Source organism: Aspergillus pseudonomiae (genome assembly GCF_009193645.1).
Source record: "Aspergillus pseudonomiae strain CBS 119388 unplaced genomic scaffold BDV37scaffold_58, whole genome shotgun sequence".
In the NCBI taxonomy this organism is placed as follows: Eukaryota; Fungi; Ascomycota; class Eurotiomycetes; order Eurotiales; family Aspergillaceae; genus Aspergillus; species Aspergillus pseudonomiae.
In genome coordinates this window covers 24836-43075 of record NW_022476050.1, presented here as the reverse complement: position 1 = coordinate 43075, position 18240 = coordinate 24836, and the positions used below count along the sequence as shown (strand labels likewise).

Below are 18240 nucleotides of genomic sequence, written 5' to 3'. Positions count from 1 at the left end.
TGTCTGAGCGGATTCAATGCGGCTTTGTCGCCTACGTCAACATCTGGACATCAATGCGACCCACTAGTTCGAAAAGGCTATGTTTCGTACACTTTAAATAAGAATCGTATCTCATTGAGTAGTAAGACCGAGGAGAGATTAGAGGGGCTAATTATACGTATCGTACGCTGGACAAGTCCACCACCCATACCGAGTTCCTAATCAACTCAAGCCCGACCACATAACAGAGCTCATACAGCTACAATCCCACCAAATCCAAGTATGGTACTCACTCCACCTTTTCCCAAACAAACTGCGTACTATCCGGATCGCGCATCTGCATAACCAGTAACTGATAACTATCATTCGTCGACTTCAAGATCCGCGCCTGCGCCTTCTCAAAGTCCTCGCCGTCCAGCAGCACCGGCCGCATCCGATACTCGCGGAACAGCGCCGCCATGGCCGCTACGATCTCGACCTGCGCGAACTTGCGTCCGGCGCAGTTCTGCACGCCCGCCGACCAGGGGAAGTACGCTCCCGCCCGGGGTTCCATGATCTCTTCGCGCGCCAGCTGCTCCTCCCGTGTAGTGGCGGCGTCGCCGCTCGGTGTGGCGGTCTCGACCCACCGGCGGGGGTTCCAGGTGGTGGGCTCGTCGGGCCAGTACTTCGGGTGTGTCTGGGCGGCGAGCAGGCTGGGTAGGACCACGGTGCCCTTGGGGAGGACGATGGTGCGGTTGCTTTCAGGGAGGCGGAGGCTGGTTGTTGGGGGTGCGACGGATTTGGGCAGGGCGAGGATAGGTGGGTAGAGACGGACGGTTTCGAGCTGGTGGCGGATGAGTTAATATATTGGTTGGGGGATGGAAGGGTTGAGGTACTCACCACCACTGCTAGACAGCGCTTGAGTCGGGGGAAGGCCTCCTTATAATCCCATGTGTCACGGTCGGGGTTGGGGAAGACGGTGCGGATCTCCTCGGCGATCCAGTCCTGAATATGGGGGTATGCGGCAAGCAAGAAGAGGACGTAGGTCAGGGAACCGGCCGTCGTATCATGGCCGGCGAAGTTGATCACGTAGATGTTGCCCAGGATTTCGTCGATGGTCAGGACGGTCTTATTGCTCTTGGGATCGACCGTGGATTCGCGGACGAAGGAAGACATCAGCGTGCCGGTGCCTGGCTGCCCTTGATCGAGGAGCGCTTTCTCCGTGTTGAACATGTTGAGCATGTGCTGCTTGAAATCTTCGACGGCCTGACCGGCGCTACGACACCAGCTGGGAAAGATGGGTAGTTTGAGCACGGTGGGGGGAACCAACATGATGACAAACGTGTTGAGCATAACGGTCTTCAGCGACTGGGCATAGGAGCGGGGATCCTCCGACTGCGCTTCTTGGGCGCTCTGGAAGCGCGTTGACCGTTTGAAGCCGGTCGCTGCGAGAACATTGAGGGCCAGAGTGCGTGTGTCGGTTCCCAGTCCTCCCGAGGGTCCGGCCGTGGTTCGCGAGGCAAGCATGCTCCGCGCCTGGGTGAGGGCCTCGCGCCAGACGAAGCTGTTCAGGCTTTCGTTAAAGGGAGCGGCGACGATCTTGCGGTGGCGCTGCCAGTCCGCGCCCTCGGTCTGTGAACAAGTTAGATTTTATATTCGGTGGGAGGAGGATAGTCGACCAACCGTGGCAACATTTGGACCGAACACATTTAGCAGTGCTAGTGAGGTCAGCGAATAGCTCCCGGACAGTGAGAATCAAGCCATACTGAAGAGCTCAATTGGGCGCACAAAATCCGCGCGACGCGCGATGATGTCTGTAATGGCGTCCGCATCGCAGATGTAGACAAACACCTCGTTGGGGGTTGCGATCGCCCACGCATCGCCCATGCGCATATGCGACTGGGCCTTGTCGGTAAACTGCCAGGTGCGGCGGCCATAGTGAGTGATGCGACCGAATTCAAACGGGAGGAGCCCGAGAATAAAGAAGATGACCGGCTCGAGCAGGATCCAGAGCGGATTGACGGGACTGCAAGGAATGACGTGGTAAGGAATGCCGATTTTCTGGATGCGGCGGATGTTGCGGACGAGACAGACGACGCTGTACAGGGTCCAGCCCACGAGGGCCAGCGCGATGACAAGCAACATGGCCGGACAATCAAGGTGGCGGGGGGAAGATCGAGCAGGAGATAGAGAGCAAAAGGTAGAGAAAGAAGGGAAGAAAGGCTGGAGCGAAGGAACAAACAGAAAGAGAAAAAAATGCGCCAAGACGATGACCAGGCGATTGCCAGGCACGGAAGTCGGGAGTTGCGAAGTTGCTCATTTCACCAACGCCAGTGGTACGACAATCGGAGGTGAAACAATGAAGCCTGTCAGCACTAATGCAGCCCTAACATCTAATCCCTGCTTAGTCGGGGGGGCCAACGGAGGCGAAGCTGAGGCCTTGACAGCATCCAGCAACGATCGGCGCCTCAGTCGACGAGTAAGAGGACACGAATATCAGCAACAGCGGCAGAGCCTTTTGTTCCTCCTTCGAAACGCCAAGCGCGCATCAAAGCCTCCTAAGAATAACCCAAGCAAACGCCAAATCCCCCCCAAGGCAGACAAGCCGCAGCACGGACGGTCCAGTTGGGTTTCAGGGAGTCATGGGATGCGGGCCGGCCCTAGAGCAGGAATCGACCGCCAGTTCCTTTACATAATTAATTATACAGCAGCGTCGTCAGCTAATGTATGTACAATTCTCATTTCTCGTTATTCATGTCTAATTCTTATTCCCCTCCTTCCAATTCAACGTTACATGGAGATCATCTCCGGGAACCGGTCGGGAAATGCCCAAAGTGACCAGACTTTCGTCGCGCCGGGGGAAAGGCGCCTGCCAAGCCAGCTGTATGTCGTATCGATTGAGCATCAGTGCCGCCAATCCAAAGATCTCCAGCTCCACAAAGTATCGCCCCGGACAGTAGTGGCGACCCCCGCCGTACGGGAAGAATGTGGTTTGAGCCAGACCAGGCTTTTTCAGAAAGCGATCGGGATTGAACGATGCTGCATCTGACCCATAGGTGTCTGGATTATCATGCAGCTGGCAGGTTGGGATCACCGCGATACTGTTTTTTCGCAGTCGTTTACCCGCGATGGCGGTGTCGCGGACGACTTGTCGAACGATAACATCCCGTTTGGTCAGCCGGAGGACCTCGTGGTAGATCGACGAGAGTTGTGGGCATCGCTTAGCCAGATAGGTCCAGTCCAACTTGCCGTCTGGCCCGACCGCCGGCGCTGTCTCCTGGCGCACTATTTCCCGCAGTTGTGGGTCGTAGAGAATGTATGCAAGGACCCAGTATGCCGCTTTATAGGCATTGGCATCACCACTATTAGTCCCGTTATTAGCCTCACTTGCCATGCGATCGGAGCGACGGAGGTACTTACGCCCAGCAGATCATGACCAGCATGGCAGCCCGGTCATCCTCATGAATTCCGAGCTCGGCATATGTTTCTAGCAAAGTTCGAATGACGGGCATCTCGTCCGGTCGCGCCTCGGGTGGCAGCTGCAGGTAAGTCTTGAAGGCGGAGGTGTACTGGCGCAGCAGACGACTGACCTCCGTGGTGTCGACCAATCGAGACCGGTGGACGAGCTTCCAGAGTTCATCCGTGAAGGTCCGCATATCGACCGCCATGTCGGGGTCGATGGCCAGAAGCGCCCGGTCAAACAGGACGATCTGGTTGGCGTTGGCAATAAAGTCTGCGCAGATGTCATAGAGCGAGATGGCCTCGGTCTCCGAGCTGACCAGGGATGGATAGGCGCCCACGAGGCGGTCCCACGAGAGCAGTTCATCGAGAGCTCCTTGGTATCGCTCCAAGAGCATATTTAGCGTCGGGCCCGGAACCAGGTCGTGCTTGAACAGGTCTTGCGTCAAGTGGATGAGATTCTTTCCCTTCGGGTTCACTCGGGTGGGTGTGTTGCGCTGCCACAACGTATGCAGACGTTCAGGCGCGCAACCGAAGGCTAACAGTGCTCGGTCGAGGAATCCGTCGGTAGTCATCGCTTGCACGTCGGCGAAGAATGGACGAGTGTCTGCCGGCGAGGTGATCACGTAGTATCGATCTCCGGCGATGATCATGCTGAATGGCTGCAGTGTCCCGAAGCGCTTTCTACAAAAGTGATTAGCGTTGTGCATCAATTGGGTCGTTCACAGGTGGGGACTTATGCACGCACAGGGCCATTCTGATGAGTTGGTGCGAATCCTTGAAAAAGGCACCCGCATGTCCTAAGGAATATGCACGTCAGCAACTTCTCTCCGAAAAGCCAATTGCTTCTAGAATTTACCAAAGTCTGCTGGGCGTTAGCGATGGTTCTCCAACTCCTTCCCAGAGGGACCTTACAAGGAATCCAGTATGGTAGCTCGACTGGCTCGTTCGGCCGGAAAAGTGGCAGGATCGTAAATCTCCAGATCCGCCAGAAGATCCAGGTCGCCAGCACCGTGAACCCTACGCGCATCCAGATAGTGCTGGAGGCCCAGTACATCTGGGCCCCGGAAGCGAGTGTGGCTATCAAATCTTGAAGCATCTTCGCAGGGTGTGCGTTGTGACTTCCTGTGTGCCCTTGTGCTGCGGACCCCAGCTCCCACGAGGGGGGCTGGTCGTGTTTATACCCTCATGGGCAAGGCACATGCTGGCCACGCATTCCACGTAGTCATGGTAGACATTGTAAAGAGGAGGGGTTGCAGCGGCCCCCAATTGATTAACTTCAACGACTAGAGGGCCAGGTGGAGTCAGCGCTAAAGGCATGATAACATCTATGACAGTTGTATCATGTCAGAAATTGCAGGCGTAGCAAGTCGGAGAGGGCGAGGGAATTCGTGCGACACCGTTCCATTCGCCAGAGATACAGGGTAATAGGATCCACAGGGAACCCTAGTCGTGCGGAGAATGGCGCACTAATTTTATACAAATTATAACGCTCTCAGCCTTGCACATCTGTCACTGGCATGTGCCTGAGTAACAGGCATCGGCACGACAAGATAATTGACGTGAGCCGTCGGAGAGCGGAGGTCAGCAAGACTCTTGCATTGGCATGGTTGGCTAGTCCGAGATTTTGCTGACCTCAGGCCATAATTAGTACAGAGATTTGCGGCAGAGTGCGCCTTGTGTCGCATCACACTAGAGCCGATGTGCCGTCACTGCCATGATTTTCAACCCGGCCAGACACTAATCAAGAGTGGATCGTCCGTTTCCCCGAATGGAGCCAGACCACGAACCGTGGACGCTAGACTAGTCCGTGCATGAGCACTTGGCAACGACTATTGGACATCCCCCTGCAATTGTAATTTCCGCGGCATGGACATGGCTCACGGTAAGCGGAGCCAGGTGGGGGCTATGTATATAACTCCAGTAATATCATAGTTTATCGACATGGATATAGCAAACAGCAGGGGTTCCCAACGCGGGAAACCCAACCCTGGAATACCACCAAAGGGGGTAAATGCCCAATGGAACGTATGTATTGTAGCTAGGATCAGAGTCTTTCACCACGTAAAACAAAATGCGGCCGTTGTCGCCTTCATGGCGACTGCACTCCCATCCACCTTCCTCGCTAGCCACGGAAAACATCTCCTATGATGGATGCCGAAAAATCCGCGGTTGTGGAGACATCCGCCGTGTCAGCAAAATCGCCAGATAGCTATCTCTCTGGTTGGCAGCTGGCTGCGGTCATTTTCTCGCTCTTTCTTGGGGTGTTTGTGGTCTCCTTGGATACGAGCATCATCGGAGTCGTGATTCCGTCCATCTCGTCTCATTTCCATGCTCTGGACGACGCTGCCTGGTATGGCAGTTCGTACCTACTTACAATTACGGCCTTCCAGCCGCTGATGGGAACCATGTACAAGTTCTTCAAAGTGGAGCTCGTCTTCCAGATCTGCCTTGTGGTGTTTGAAGGTTCGTGAAGCATGGACAATTCGGGGGCCAGTGCTCATTTAACGTTATCACGATCTAGTGGGCTCCATTCTGTGCGCCGCCGCCACAAACTCGCCCATGTTCATCGTCGGTCGGGCCGTTGCCGGTACGGGGGCTGCTGGCATTCTCCAAGGCGCCCTCAGCATCATCGCTATCACGGTTGTCTTGGAGAAGCGACCGTTGTATCAGGGTATCGTGATCAGCGTCTTTGTAATTTCCGTCTGCGTTGGACCTGTATTGGGTGGCGCGTTTACCACTCATGGTATCTGGCGCTGGTGCTTCTGGATGTATGTATATCGATGTCTCTATCTATATCTTATACTAGAAACCGCGCGCCGAAGGCTCTACTGACTGCGACTAGTAATGTTCCCATCGGCGGAGTGACTCTGATTCTCCTTTTGTTCGTCCTCCGGATCCGAAATGCCGCCAACGACAACCGATCTCTGCCACTAAAGGAGAAATTGAAACATATGGATCCTATCGGCTGTATAGTCTTCATCGGCGCGGTCTGCTGTCTTCTTTTGGCCCTCCAATGGGGAGGCCAGACGAAGCCCTGGCGCTCCGCCACCATTATAGGGCTTTTCGTCGGTTTTGGTCTCCTGTCGATCTTGTTTGTTGGCATTCAAGTTTGGCGAAAAGAACGGGCGTTGATTCCACTACGCGTCCTCCGACAGCGGTCGATATGGACGAGCGGGGGAGTGCTCTTTTGCCTGGGCTCAGCCACCTATACTGTGAGTCCTATGCGAACCCCCGCGGACGCCGCTAACCGTCCTTCAGGTTACCTACTACATGCCGTATTACTTTCAAGCCGTGCAGGGTGCAGACGCAGTCCACAGCGGAGTAGACCTCATCGCTGTGTTCATCCCTCAGATGCTGGCAGTGATTGTGACATCTGCCCTTGTCACCCAATGGGGGTATTATGTATGTTGACGGCCTCGCTCCAGCTCCAGAACCGATTCCAGCTTACAAAGAGATATGCATAGGTCCCGTACATGATCGTTGGCGAGTTGATCTGTATCGCTGGAACTGTAATGCTTACCAGGCTGAAGGTGGAGTCGTCCACTGTATATTGGGCAGCCGCTTTGGTTGTGCATGGGCTGGGGATGGGATTAGCAATGCAGCTGCCTTATACTGCTGTGAATGTAGTCTTACAGTAAGTACATAAGCACCTAATCACCTATCTAAAGCTGACTATAGTCGCAGTGAGGACGACGTCCCGACCGGAAATGGTACGTATTTCCCAATCTTCCCGGCCCGTCTGCCACTAACCACTTTGTTAAGCCATCGCCGTGTTTGTCTGGCAACTGGGAGGGTAGGTCTATTATTCAGCCTCCCCATGTTTACAGATCCGCTCATAACTCGTACTAGGGCCCTAGCAATAGCCATCTCCCAAACAATTTCGTTAAACAACATTCTGCGAGAGGTGCCCCGACAGATCCCCGAACTTTCGCCGGAGCGAGTGATGGCCTGGGGCGCGTCGAATCTGCAGGCACTCGCCCCCACTGCCGACGCGTTAATCGAGCTTCGCAGCATCTGGTGCACATCTGTGTCGCATGTCATGATCTTTGCACTCGCCTGCATCTGTGCATCTGTCCTCTTTACTGCTGGGATGGAGCGGCTGAATGCAAAGGAGGTCGCAAATCAACGACGAGAGGCCGGCGGGGAGGCCGGCCAGGTGGGTGTTGGTCTGGCATAGTAGTCCTGTAGTAGAGTAAGCCGAGATGCAGTCCATCCGCATGTCTCGATAATAGTCTAGGAATACACGAGGGAACCCATGTCCCACCAATCAGACATATGCAGTTAATTGACTGTCGAGCAATGATAGCGAGTGGTCTGATCATCTGGCGTATATGAGTAGAGAGGTAATTTCTTATCCCTGCGAGCCCAGTGGGTCGTCGCTTGAAGAAACCAGGCTTTCCCCTGTAGGGTATATACATCGCCATTATGTCCAACCTTGATAGCAAGAAAAACCACGCGCGCCAAGCGAGTACTTGCTCAGTGCAGGATGGATTAGATTAGGATCGGGCCGCCGATCCTGACCGGAAAGAAGGAAAAATGGCGACACTTAGCCCTAAAGTAGCGTATCTGCAAACCCCGCCCCATGGCAAACTGTCAGCCTGACGAATCTCTCGCTTATATTGAGATACCCACTCGTGGCTTAGTGCTTACTTCATGCATTTTAAAATAGCAATGTTACAACCGCTCGAGCGGGGTTGCGCGGCGATGTTACTCGTCAAGGTTGGTCAGATAGAAATCACTTTTGCAACCGCCCCCAAACATCGCTTCCAAGGCATGGTCAGTTTCCTCAGGCCGTACATAATGCCTGTCTATAGTGCTGCACAGCGTACAGCCCCCTCCGTCCCGATGTATTCCCTGGGGGGATTGGATCTTCCTCCTTCACCCCGTCAGCCCCCTAATGCCGTTCCACAGGCCAGACATATCTAACCCGGCCCCGCCCTCTTCACGGACATCCACAGTCCAAGCAACATCCATCTAATGCTGCGGGGCTGCATAGGCTGCTCGTCATTCTTTTTATGTGAATAACACATCAGGCGTTGCTGTGTTACAACACCTTTGTTGTCTGCATTCCACCATGACAAACTACCAGACAGACACTCCTGCCAAGGTGACAGGGCCGGTCTTCATCGTAAGTCAGATTGACCGGCTCATGTGCGCTTCAGTCTGACTAACCTACCCATGTGTTGAGCTGTAGGGCGTCCTTTGGGGTGCAACCGGGCTGTCGTTTCTGTTCGTTTTGGCGCGCACGCTCGCTCGTATCTATGCCTTCCGACGTCTCTGGCTCGACGATGCCTTCGCCATCGGCGCATGGCTGATGCTGCTGGTCCAGGCGATCACTTGGCAGACCCAGGTGGATTCGATGTACCTTCTCTTTCAGTTAGATGCTGGCAAGCTCATGCCGACGCCCGAGATCCTGAATCGCCTGGCACAACTGGAGCGGGCCGAGTGCGCCATTCTGATCCTGTTCTACTCGTCTTTGTGGTCGATCAAAACCTCGTTCCTGATCTTCTTCCGTCGCATCGGAGGTACGGATCGCTCGTGGATCATCTGGTTCTGGTGTGTGGTTGGCTTTGTCGCTGCGGCGTATTTCGTCTGCATAGGGGACATTCAGTATCCCTGTCTACTGAGAGATCAAGCCTATATCCTGGGTATGTTCATGAGCACAAACGCTTTCAGCTCCTTCTGTAGACTGGGCTAACTCGTGGACTTTTCCCTACAGAAAACTGCCCGAAAAAAGCAGCCGTTCTGTTCCAATACAATACATTCATCATCAACCTCGTGTTGGATGTCCTCACTGATCTCACCAGTATAGTCTCACCCCCATAACCCATACCAATTAACTTACTGACCTTGAACTCCCAAAACAGTCATCAGCCTCCCAATCACCCTGTTATGGAACGTCCGACTTCCCATCCGCCACAAGATGATTCTGATGAGTATCCTCTCGTTGGCGGTGCTCATCATCATCGTGGCGATCGTGCGAGTCGCTGTCGTTGCCACAAAGGAGAAGAACTCCGACATGTCCTGGCTGTGGATGTGGAGTTTTATCGAAGCCACCGTCGGTATGTATCTTTTGAGGATTCCCGATCATGATTACACCAAGCGCATACTAACGAAAACCCAACCAGCCAATATCATCGCATGCGTTGGCTCCTTCCGCCAGCTCTTCGTGAAACAGGACAAGAATCGCGCTTCAGCGTATCCAGGACGTTTTCATGCAGAGTACCCATCCGTGGATGCTAAGCCGGGGTTCCAGCGTGTTCGCACCCGGTCGGAGGGCAGCTCCGATCTCCATCTTAATTCCTATGATAGTCACCGCGAGCTCACCCCTGTTGTATAATGGCTCATGTCGTCGGTGTTAAATTTTAGCGTGTCTCGTAATTTTCTTATACCCCCTGTATATCACGTTTGGTTATACGATGCAATGTTTTTATGTTAAAAATGATATTGTTCCAAGTTCTGTGTCGCAATGTGTCAACGCCCGATGATCTTGCGGAGTTGAGTGTTTCAAATAGGAGTATTATCACTGCCACATAACCTGGCAGCGTCCGATACTAGATTGAGTGATCGGTATAGTTATTTCGTCGCCTTCCTCTTGTCCCAGATTTGAATTGGTTGAAGTTCATGAATTCGGGGGATTCCAATGCCACATTCCACGTCCCTTCCTTTGATTCGTGCCCGTCAATGTGCATTACGTTCGCTGCACAATTATTTTAGATTTATGGAAACGACTGCACAAATAGGTGGATATTTGAAAGTCGGGGCGAACTGTGGGGTGATAGAGAATTTCACCTTCTCACGATTTTCTCTTAGGGTGTTGGATGTGAAAACATATATTTCAAACTACTGAGTACTCTGGAGATCATTCCAAGTCTTGCTCTACCATCTTACCAGCCTTGAGTACCTCAATTCCAATAATACTTTTATGCAGTACTTGTTCTTTTGTTCATTTCGTTGAATTTATATATATATTTTTTCCCTGTCACTGTTTCTGTGTACATGTCTTCTAGTCTCTCTAAAATGATCTAGCCACGTGCCTCGATGCTCGCTGTGATACGCGGAACCTCGGAACCCTAAATTGGAAAGCCAAGTTTTTCTTTTCTTCACGATAGCCTCGAATAATTGGCTCTGCGCTGCGATCCCCACTATGGCGAATAAACTCGCTAACCACCCACAGATAACCTCGCATAGCTCTGGAACCCAGTGGACCCCAGCAAGGGAGGAGAGAAAGCCCATGAGACAGATCCGCAGAGAAAAAAAAAATAAAAATGGGGGACCGCCAGGAATCACCCCCGTCATCAAGTTTCAACATACCACCCAGCATAAACTAAGATAAGATGCAGTCCCCCATAGCCACGGAACGATTACTGGCGACAACAGATCACATTATCAGATCGCAGCAGAACCTAAGCGATCGTCAACAGCCATGGATCCACCCTCGATTAATCCAGAGCGTGGACCCGATCAAGGGCCGCCAGCTCCGAGTGTCCCAACCCGTGCGAAAGGGTGAATTATTGCTTGTGGACCTGCCCTATGCGCTCATACCAGTCGTGGACCATCCGGAACAAAGTGAAGACATTCGCTGTAGCAATCCTGCGTGTCATAGACGTGTTGCTCGGACCGTAGAGCGCGTATCTTGCCCGACCCGATGCTCGGCCGATGTGGTCTGGTGCAACCAATCCTGTCGGGAAGCCGACACTCTCCGCCATGGGTTCGAATGCACCTGGTTAAAGAAATATGCGACCTCCATACGCTCGAAATGGGGCGAGTATGACTTCGGCATGTTGTGGTTAATCGTGCGCATCCTTGCCAGCCGGCATGTGGAATTTCACAATACACCCTCAAGCGACAAAACCGGTCCCTGTGATGTGAACCCCAGTTCGTTCGAAACGGGTTGGAATGCTATCCGATCGTTCTGCGGGTCGCAAGAGACCTGGGCTCACTCCCAAGTGCGACATTGGGCCCTGTTGGTCAAGAAGTATCTTGGGAGCAGTCCATCCCTGCCACATGGCATGACTTCCAGCGAGGTGCTGGATTTAATCTGTCAGGAAGAGGCCAATTCGTTTGGCCTGTACCCGAGGGAGACCGGAGCGTTTCCAATCCCGGAGCCTGCAGTCGATCGCGGGGAGCAGTTCGGGGCTGGAGTATACCCGACTGCAGCTCTGGCGAATCACTCTTGCTCTCCGAATGTCTGATCTATTTATGTTCCAATCCTATGTATGCTCGTCTGCTAACCTTTGATGCAGATAATACACAAACCGGATAATCAAAGTCGGATGGTCTTTGTCGCTTCAAAGGACATCGCCACGGGTGAGGAGTGCTGTATATCGTACTTCGATCTGTCGAAGAAGGTCGAGCTCCAAGATCGAAGGGAACACCTTCAAGGGTCGTTCCGCTTTGTTTGCAAGTGCGACAGATGTGTCTCGGAGGAACCTCCTGAGGAGGAGGTGCAATGGGACGAGTTTCCGTCCATGGAGGATTTCTAGACTAGAGATGGCGTTTGGGACGCACATCAACGAGATTCAATGAGATATAGATGTACATAATCAAATATTAAATATCGCAAAAAAGGACTAGAATCCTTCGTGAGCCATTGGACGCAAGCTCATGACTCTAGATGATTAGCTACGGCACTTCGTCCTTGCAAGCAAGAGTTCCTGCTCATATAAAATGTGCCCCGCGTGCTCCGATTAAATTCCCCGCCTCGTCTGTTAACCTTCATTGATTCATATGGTGAGCATCAAAGAACTCTCTGTGTCAGTACAGGTGAAGTAGACGAAGCTATGTAAAAGCTGGTTTGAACCTCGTCCTTCTTCCTGCTTGTCTTTCACTTGTATACCAAATATGCGCGCCTTGGTTCAAAGTATGGTTGCTTCCTGTTGTCATATGGGTAGATCTAACGTCAGTCCCGCTAACTTGGGTATCCTGGTTGCCGATACTTAGGATCGCCTTCCGCTACTTACTGCCGGGACTTATACGTCCTCCGGTAATCTGGAATGGTCGATGTTTGTTGATCGGGAAGGTACTGGGGATGCCACGCGTCGTACTGTGATGGTCTCTGGTTATTCATCAGCCTCCGACTTGTCGTCCTCTTAGTCACGGACATATATCGCTGTTAAACCCCCCCCTTGGCCTTCCTATTTATGCTGGCGGTGGGAAGAGATTCCGCATAAAAACCAAAGATCTAGTCAAATAAGTGAAGCAAGGGTGGGAGCATGCACTATACATGCTACCTGAAGAGACAAAGCAAAGCAAGAATGTGAACTAAAAAGGGCTCAGAAGATTGGAAAGCAGATTTTCCACCACCAATTCATTGCGATAGCCCTCAAATACCTCGTCGACGACATCAGCAAGCCAACGGATCACGCTTCGGACGGTGTAATGCGCCTTAGTATACTCCCAATACTCAGGAAACCAGCCTGCAATTTCCCAATCGATAATACCCGTGATCTTTCCGTTCTCTGCGAGAATATTCCTTGGGTTCAGGTCACCAGGAGTAAACACTATGTCGTGGCGAATATTATGCGATTTTGCAGCACGTCTCCGAATTTCGTCCCAAAAAGGATCAGTTAAATACTTGTTGAAATCGGCTTCAGTCTTGAACCGTAGCTCTTATCGCTGACTATCGGGAATTCGCCAGTCCAAGATACCGCCACCTTGCGAATTGCAAATTTGAAATTCTGTTATCGTGTTCGGTATTTTCCGCAGTTCAGAAATATATCTTTTCAAGTCAGTTACGGCGTGCTTCACTTGTTCATCAGTCATGGTATGCAGCATTTGACCGATGGGGCGTCCAGGAACACAGGTCATGAGCAAGAAGGAAAAATGAGGAGTTTCCACGACATCGATTGCTCGTGGTGCAGGAATTTGAGTCAATTGTTTTACCATGTGGAGAGTGCGAGCTTCAACATGGTATTTTGGTGCCAAGACTGGGGATCCTCTTCGTAAATACAAGCCGAATGGTAGTTTAAAGACGGTCATCGAAAGGGAGGGCCCGTAAAGACGAGAACCAATCCAGAGTAATCCATCATAAATGGATGCTCGAACAAAAGATGGCAATGCGATCCAGAGCTTTCGGAAAAGGGGGAAAAATGGCGGTGCCAACGAAGGCAGACTTGATTCTCTTCCTATACACTATTAGAATCCAGTTGACGATAAAGGCTTTCGGCCTTACTGCTAGCATCATCAAGTGACGTGTTCATATACTTCTCTGTCTCCATCCACGCTAAGGACTTTGCAAAACGTGCGTGAATACCAATGAGTTCTTCGTTGAGAATTGGGGTTAGCTGAGGAGACCTATTCTCAAGGTGTATTTCGTTCATTGGCAAAGAAAGGCGACCGCAATGTTGGGGTTTAAACCAGTTGGTATTGATGTAGTACTCGGGTACGTCAACATCAATGAAAATTGCATTCTCTAGTGAAGGGTAACTTATAGTCTGCTTTTGAGTCGTATCGGGATGGTTTGCCCGGCTTTTGACGATTAAAAACACCTCCCCTTCCTTCACGGCATCAAAGGCCTGCGTAGACAACATCCAGAGATTATCAAGTCTTTCTGGTAGCTTACAGTGGGGCCCCTCAAAATGCGAACGAACAATCTCCAATCGCTCCCTAGATAAAAAGGCGCTCAACATCTCAGATAGAGCAGCCTCGCGTATTAGTTAGCTAGGTCGGTATTCTATTAATATCATACGTACTCCTTCTGACAAATCTGGATCTGCAAAAACATGAGGCGAAAGCAGGTGAACATATTTTATGTTGTGATCCAAGTGCGACTTGAACGGTGTACGCGTCAGACAACACCGACCTCCATCCCTTTCATAGAGAAGCTTCTTCGTCTCAGTGGACAGTGAGGTTGCTAATGTCGGCCGAACTAAACCTCAGATTCAAAGATCAATCACCACTCAATCAGCGTCGGACATTCCCACTGAGGATGTCTACGTACACTTGTCGGTAAGGAGTTTCCATTCTGACAGAAACTGTGCCTTGGAGCCGTTTTCCATAGATGTCACGCGAAGAAAGTATCGCGCTGCTTCTTGGGGATCAAGCGCATCGTTGATGAAAGAGCCTAATATAGACCGATCTGGATGAGGCACGTCTGCGATGGCAAGCAAGGCTTTGTATTGGGGTGATGTTTTGTCTTGGAAAAAAAGCTGGGATGCTGACCCTCGAATATTCCAGGGAGTGGCCATAGCAAAGTGTTTGATGAAAAGAGTATCTTGAATTGGAACAGTGCGTTCAAAGCATACTTGCGCAATCACCTTGGACTTCTTTGGGCTCTGAACTTCAGATCATTCCTGGACGTATGTTTTGTTTGGCCCTCGAATGGATGGGTCATGTGACACCATCAGCAATTGAAATCGCTGGCGAAACTATCCATGTAATTGGTTGCAACCCGTCTTTTTTGAAGTAGGCCAGCGGTCGATAACTCCCAGAAGATACGTACGTTTTGCACGTTCCTTCCGCCCTTTGGTTAAGCCATTGATTGGTTGGCAGAACTTTATAATTAAGGGACATTTCTCTCAGGCCGCAGGAAATTGAAAAACATAGTACCCGCTGTACGGTGTGCAGATCTCCGAGTTTAAACATCATATTGGAGAAACATGGAGCCCAAATCCAAAATCTCGTGGCGATGGCCCAAAAGGCTCAGCCCCATGTGCAATTCCGTCATGTGGAATCTCCTGATTGGTTCCACATTTGACCGATATTAGATCGCCCGGGGGTGAATGTCAACACTCGCAGGGAAGGCAAAATTTTCCTCCGATAGCCAATGAGAACTATTCTTCGCAAGGCTAAAACTGGCTCCAGTTCATCATCGTTGGCTAGTAGTCTGTACATGAAAATAACTATCATTAGGCATGGCCAGAGCCAGTATGAAGATATAAATGTCGTCATGAAACCCACTCAGAGATCTCAGCGGGCTCATTCCCTTTCTACGGACCTTGACAAAGCCTCTGAGAGACTGCTCTCCCTCTCATTCCTTTTGTACCCTTTTTCCTTGGGATATTACTGCAGACGGCATCCCTTGAGGATGGCATGGTTTCCAGCGGATCCTAACTGGGATAGATTCTACCTGCTACCAGGGATCGAACAAGAGCTGGATCTCGAAAGCATCCTCCGTGACATACCACAACCCGCCAGCCAACAGCATGCAATGCCCAGTTACCCCCAACGCGATCTTCCGACGGTGGATGCGACATCCCCGGATCCACATCTTACCTTAATTGCTCGATCGACCAATGACAACCCTGGCCTCAGCAATCAAGCCACGATCAGCCGAAATAGCCCGTTCCACCAAGCGACCGAGATAATGGTTCCGTATGCTGAGCAGTCGTCGGAACAATTGGGGCACCCTGGAGCAACCCCAAGTGCTAGTAGAACCCGAACCCCTCGAAGACCACTTCAACGACAGTAAGTCCTATGGCATGTTTATAGTTATCTCTGGCGAATCTGGTTTCATAATCTAACAAGATTCTTAACTCAGGGGTAACAGGACCACTCCTTTCCGATGTGGCTGGAAAGACTGCACGTACAACGGTACTTTCGGACGGAAGGCCGAGTTGATGCGACATATCGATCTCCTGCATGTGTCGCCGCATTCATTTGACTGCCCGCTGCGGGGATGTAAGAGGGTCTTTAATCGGTGGGATAATCTGTCGGATCATATGCGCCGTGCACATCACATCCAGGGGTAGTGTATGGTGGGAGGCTGTTCATTCTGTTGGTACAGCTGCGCACATAACTAGTTATAGCATTTAGGGAATCAAGCGATTAGCATTTCATTTGTACCGCCAATGATCCTATATTCTCCTGTATGTTGAATATTCTTGGCTGGCTGTTTAACAAAAGGAAAACTAATTCTCGGGAATCTTATGATCCTGCGCATTAACGCCCGCATTCCAACGGTATTTCGCAGCTGGATGATCGGTTGGTGGCCCACTTTGTCCCGGCTTCCCGTAAAGGTTCTCCCGATATGTGCCCTTGTTGACCGCATACTCCTCCCAGAATAGCCCACGACGGCGAAGTTCCGGAATTAGAAGTTCGATAATATCCTTGAACGAACCGGGCTTGACAGCGTATGCCTGTGGACAGTTAGTAGGATACGTCAATCTTGGAACCGGGTATGCCCCGAACTTACAAGATTGAATCCATCAACGTCCGCTTCTTCCACCCATCGCTCCATCTCGTCCGCTACTTGCTGGGGTGTCCCAACTGGGGTTGCCCCCAAGCCGCCCACAGTGATATGCTGCCCGACGGTGGACTTAGTCCATTTATCGACGCCGGGTGTGGCCTTGGACCACCCTTCGACAGCGGAACTGTAAAGCAGTTAGACATACCACCATCGCGAGGCTGTTTTTCTGTGTACATACCGGATAGCATTACTCTCTACATGGCGCAGCTCCTCATCATCGCCATACGTATCCAGGTTAATGCCAGTCCACCCACCAAATAGAGCTAACGCCCCATCGATCGACCCCAAACTGCGATAATATTTGAATTTCTCCTGAGCCTCTTCCTCCGTCCGACCAAGGACAGGGCAAAGAAGAGCCAGGAATTTGATACTCTGCGGATCGCGCCCGAACTGCGTCTTCGCCAACTCGCGGATTTCCGCTACGTTCTTCGCCACGACGACGGGGCTATGTCCGGCGACAAAGATCGCTTCGGCGTGTTGAGCCGCGAAGGCCTTTCCGGACTTTGAGGTGCCGGCTTGTAGAATGACAGGTGTCCGCTGGGGGCTGGGTTGGCAGATATGTGGACCGGGGACGCTAAAGTATTTTCCCACATGGTTGATTTCTCGGACTCGGGATGGATCGGTGTAGATTCCCCGTTCTCGGTCAAGGACGACGGCGTCGGATCTCCAGGATGATTCCCAAAGTTTGTATGCCACTTTGATGTATTCTTCGGCGATCGCGTAGCGGTCGTCGTGCTATCCATGGTTAGAATGAACTGCCTTTCCCAGATGGGGATATGGATGCTACCTGTGGTTGCTGAGTATGACCGAGGTTTCGGGCAGCAGAGTCAAGGTATCCAGTCACGATCTATGGATCAATCTATATTAGATATGGCCGAAGTAATACGCAATCCCACTCACATTCCAACCAACTCTATGAAATCGTATTAGTGACGGTCAACAATCGAAATTCTTCACTGGCAACTTACCGTCCCTTAGTCAAATGATCAATAGTCGAAAGCCGTCTAGCCAAGTGATATGGCTGCTCATAAGTTGTCGTGACAGTCACCCCGAACCCTATATTCTGCGTGACAGCCGCCATAGCAGGCACCACAGCCAAGGGCTCATTAACCGGCCACTGGGCTCCAGAAACTATCGCCGGCTCCAGGTTTCTGGGCCCTTTGTATACATCATAACCTCCTATTGGTTTCTCAGCGTATCATTCACCTGGAGGTTCATGGACGACATACCAAGAACATCTGCAATGAAGATGCCGTGGAATTTGGCCGATTCTAGGAGTTTCGCTAATTCGATCCAGTGGTCAATGTCGTTGAAACGATAGGATTCATCCTCGGGGTGGCGCCATAGACCTGGGGATTGGTGGCCGCTGCCTATACTGGTGGTTAGCGGTACTTATGGCATCGCTTGGTGACGTCGAAGTTGGCCGTACACATCTCAACGAAGGCATTGAGGATAAGTGACTTGCGCGGGCGACTGGGTGGTGATGGGTCATTAGTCGCAGTCATATTGAAGGAGGGGCACAGCGTTTCAACTGTGATGATAAACTGGAGTGTTAAAGAAGTCCAGTGTTTGGAGAGGTGAGAGCCCTATGTCATTGAATTCCACTTGCCCTTACGTATAGAAAGCGATAG

At 51.6% G+C, this 18240-nt stretch overlaps 8 protein-coding genes across 8 annotated transcripts; 4 read left to right on the top strand and 4 right to left on the bottom strand.

Moving 5' to 3' along the window:
* Window positions 1-2501, bottom strand: BDV37DRAFT_253761 (cytochrome P450). The gene is made up of 4 exons (XM_032082574.1): window positions 1725-2501; window positions 1642-1676; window positions 859-1590; window positions 1-802 (listed from the first exon to the last, which is right to left on the bottom strand). The coding sequence occupies exons 1-4, from the start codon at window positions 2101-2103 to the stop codon at window positions 269-271; spliced, it is 1680 nt and encodes a 559-aa protein (XP_031939164.1). The 5' UTR covers window positions 2104-2501; the 3' UTR covers window positions 1-268.
* Window positions 2502-2679: 178 nt separating this feature from the next.
* Window positions 2680-5250, bottom strand: BDV37DRAFT_253760 (cytochrome P450). Its single transcript, XM_032082573.1, has 4 exons — window positions 4328-5250; window positions 4166-4194; window positions 3379-4101; window positions 2680-3320 (listed from the first exon to the last, which is right to left on the bottom strand). The coding sequence occupies exons 1-4, from the start codon at window positions 4514-4516 to the stop codon at window positions 2717-2719; spliced, it is 1545 nt and encodes a 514-aa protein (XP_031939163.1). The 5' UTR covers window positions 4517-5250; the 3' UTR covers window positions 2680-2716.
* Window positions 5251-5406: 156 nt separating this feature from the next.
* Window positions 5407-7766, top strand: BDV37DRAFT_253758 (MDR family MFS transporter). The gene is made up of 8 exons (XM_032082572.1): window positions 5407-5883; window positions 5942-6188; window positions 6263-6632; window positions 6679-6822; window positions 6885-7054; window positions 7105-7130; window positions 7183-7213; window positions 7270-7766. The coding sequence occupies exons 1-8, from the start codon at window positions 5565-5567 to the stop codon at window positions 7595-7597; spliced, it is 1635 nt and encodes a 544-aa protein (XP_031939162.1). The 5' UTR covers window positions 5407-5564; the 3' UTR covers window positions 7598-7766.
* A 598-nt stretch (window positions 7767-8364) lies between these two features.
* BDV37DRAFT_168496 (uncharacterized protein) lies at window positions 8365-9912 on the top strand. Its single transcript, XM_032079308.1, has 5 exons — window positions 8365-8548; window positions 8615-9068; window positions 9140-9226; window positions 9288-9482; window positions 9549-9912. The coding sequence occupies exons 1-5, from the start codon at window positions 8495-8497 to the stop codon at window positions 9758-9760; spliced, it is 1002 nt and encodes a 333-aa protein (XP_031939161.1). The 5' UTR covers window positions 8365-8494; the 3' UTR covers window positions 9761-9912.
* Window positions 9913-10456: 544 nt separating this feature from the next.
* On the top strand, window positions 10457-12354 carry BDV37DRAFT_168453 (SET domain-containing protein). The gene is made up of 2 exons (XM_032079307.1): window positions 10457-11609; window positions 11667-12354. The coding sequence occupies exons 1-2, from the start codon at window positions 10758-10760 to the stop codon at window positions 11904-11906; spliced, it is 1092 nt and encodes a 363-aa protein (XP_031939160.1). The 5' UTR covers window positions 10457-10757; the 3' UTR covers window positions 11907-12354.
* A 330-nt stretch (window positions 12355-12684) lies between these two features.
* Window positions 12685-14609, bottom strand: BDV37DRAFT_273296 (kinase-like protein; the record flags this gene model as incomplete). Its single annotated transcript, XM_032085028.1, has 5 exons — window positions 12685-13010; window positions 13044-13543; window positions 13615-14066; window positions 14115-14290; window positions 14363-14609. 5 exons carry the CDS (start codon window positions 14607-14609, stop codon window positions 12685-12687), a joined length of 1701 nt encoding a protein of 566 aa, XP_031939159.1.
* Window positions 14610-15322: 713 nt separating this feature from the next.
* On the top strand, window positions 15323-16194 carry BDV37DRAFT_253747 (uncharacterized protein). The gene is made up of 2 exons (XM_032082571.1): window positions 15323-15828; window positions 15902-16194. Exons 1-2 carry the CDS (start codon window positions 15449-15451, stop codon window positions 16110-16112), a joined length of 591 nt encoding a protein of 196 aa, XP_031939158.1. The 5' UTR covers window positions 15323-15448; the 3' UTR covers window positions 16113-16194.
* A 77-nt stretch (window positions 16195-16271) lies between these two features.
* On the bottom strand, window positions 16272-18114 carry BDV37DRAFT_285243 (LLM class flavin-dependent oxidoreductase; the record flags this gene model as incomplete). Its single annotated transcript, XM_032087674.1, has 8 exons — window positions 16272-16499; window positions 16556-16733; window positions 16788-17344; window positions 17397-17456; window positions 17510-17522; window positions 17578-17788; window positions 17839-17979; window positions 18039-18114. The coding sequence occupies 8 exons, from the start codon at window positions 18112-18114 to the stop codon at window positions 16272-16274; spliced, it is 1464 nt and encodes a 487-aa protein (XP_031939157.1).
* Between the last annotated feature and the right edge of the window lie 126 nt (window positions 18115-18240).

Bases quoted from the DNA above. Each gene is read 5' to 3' on its own strand.
- BDV37DRAFT_253761 (XM_032082574.1), bottom strand. From the start codon at position 2,103: ATGTTGCTTGTCATCGCGCTGGCCCTCGTGGGCTGGACCCTGTACAGC. The intron at 1,591-1,641 runs GTTGGTCGACTA...ACTTGTTCACAG, and splicing joins TCGGTCCAAATGTTGCCACG to ACCGAGGGCGCGGACTGGCA. The intron at 803-858 runs GTGAGTACCTCA...ATCCGCCACCAG, and splicing joins AGCGCTGTCTAGCAGTGGTG to CTCGAAACCGTCCGTCTCTA.
- BDV37DRAFT_253760 (XM_032082573.1), bottom strand. From the start codon at position 4,516: ATGCTTCAAGATTTGATAGCCACACTCGCTTCCGGGGCCCAGATGTAC. The intron at 4,195-4,327 runs GTCCCTCTGGGA...GCCTTTTTCAAG, and splicing joins CATACTGGATTCCTTGTAAG to GATTCGCACCAACTCATCAG. The intron at 3,321-3,378 runs GTAAGTACCTCC...CGGGACTAATAG, and splicing joins CTGGTCATGATCTGCTGGGC to TGGTGATGCCAATGCCTATA.
- BDV37DRAFT_253758 (XM_032082572.1), top strand. From the start codon at position 5,565: ATGATGGATGCCGAAAAATCCGCGGTTGTGGAGACATCCGCCGTGTCA. The intron at 6,633-6,678 runs GTGAGTCCTATG...ACCGTCCTTCAG, and splicing joins TGGGCTCAGCCACCTATACT to GTTACCTACTACATGCCGTA. The intron at 6,823-6,884 runs GTATGTTGACGG...AGATATGCATAG, and splicing joins TCACCCAATGGGGGTATTAT to GTCCCGTACATGATCGTTGG.
- BDV37DRAFT_168496 (XM_032079308.1), top strand. From the start codon at position 8,495: ATGACAAACTACCAGACAGACACTCCTGCCAAGGTGACAGGGCCGGTC. The intron at 9,227-9,287 runs GTATAGTCTCAC...CTCCCAAAACAG, and splicing joins TGTCCTCACTGATCTCACCA to TCATCAGCCTCCCAATCACC. The intron at 9,483-9,548 runs GTATGTATCTTT...AAACCCAACCAG, and splicing joins TTTTATCGAAGCCACCGTCG to CCAATATCATCGCATGCGTT.
- BDV37DRAFT_168453 (XM_032079307.1), top strand. From the start codon at position 10,758: ATGCAGTCCCCCATAGCCACGGAACGATTACTGGCGACAACAGATCAC. The intron at 11,610-11,666 runs GTCTGATCTATT...CCTTTGATGCAG, and splicing joins ATCACTCTTGCTCTCCGAAT to ATAATACACAAACCGGATAA.
- BDV37DRAFT_253747 (XM_032082571.1), top strand. From the start codon at position 15,449: ATGGCATGGTTTCCAGCGGATCCTAACTGGGATAGATTCTACCTGCTA. The intron at 15,829-15,901 runs GTAAGTCCTATG...TTCTTAACTCAG, and splicing joins CGAAGACCACTTCAACGACA to GGGTAACAGGACCACTCCTT.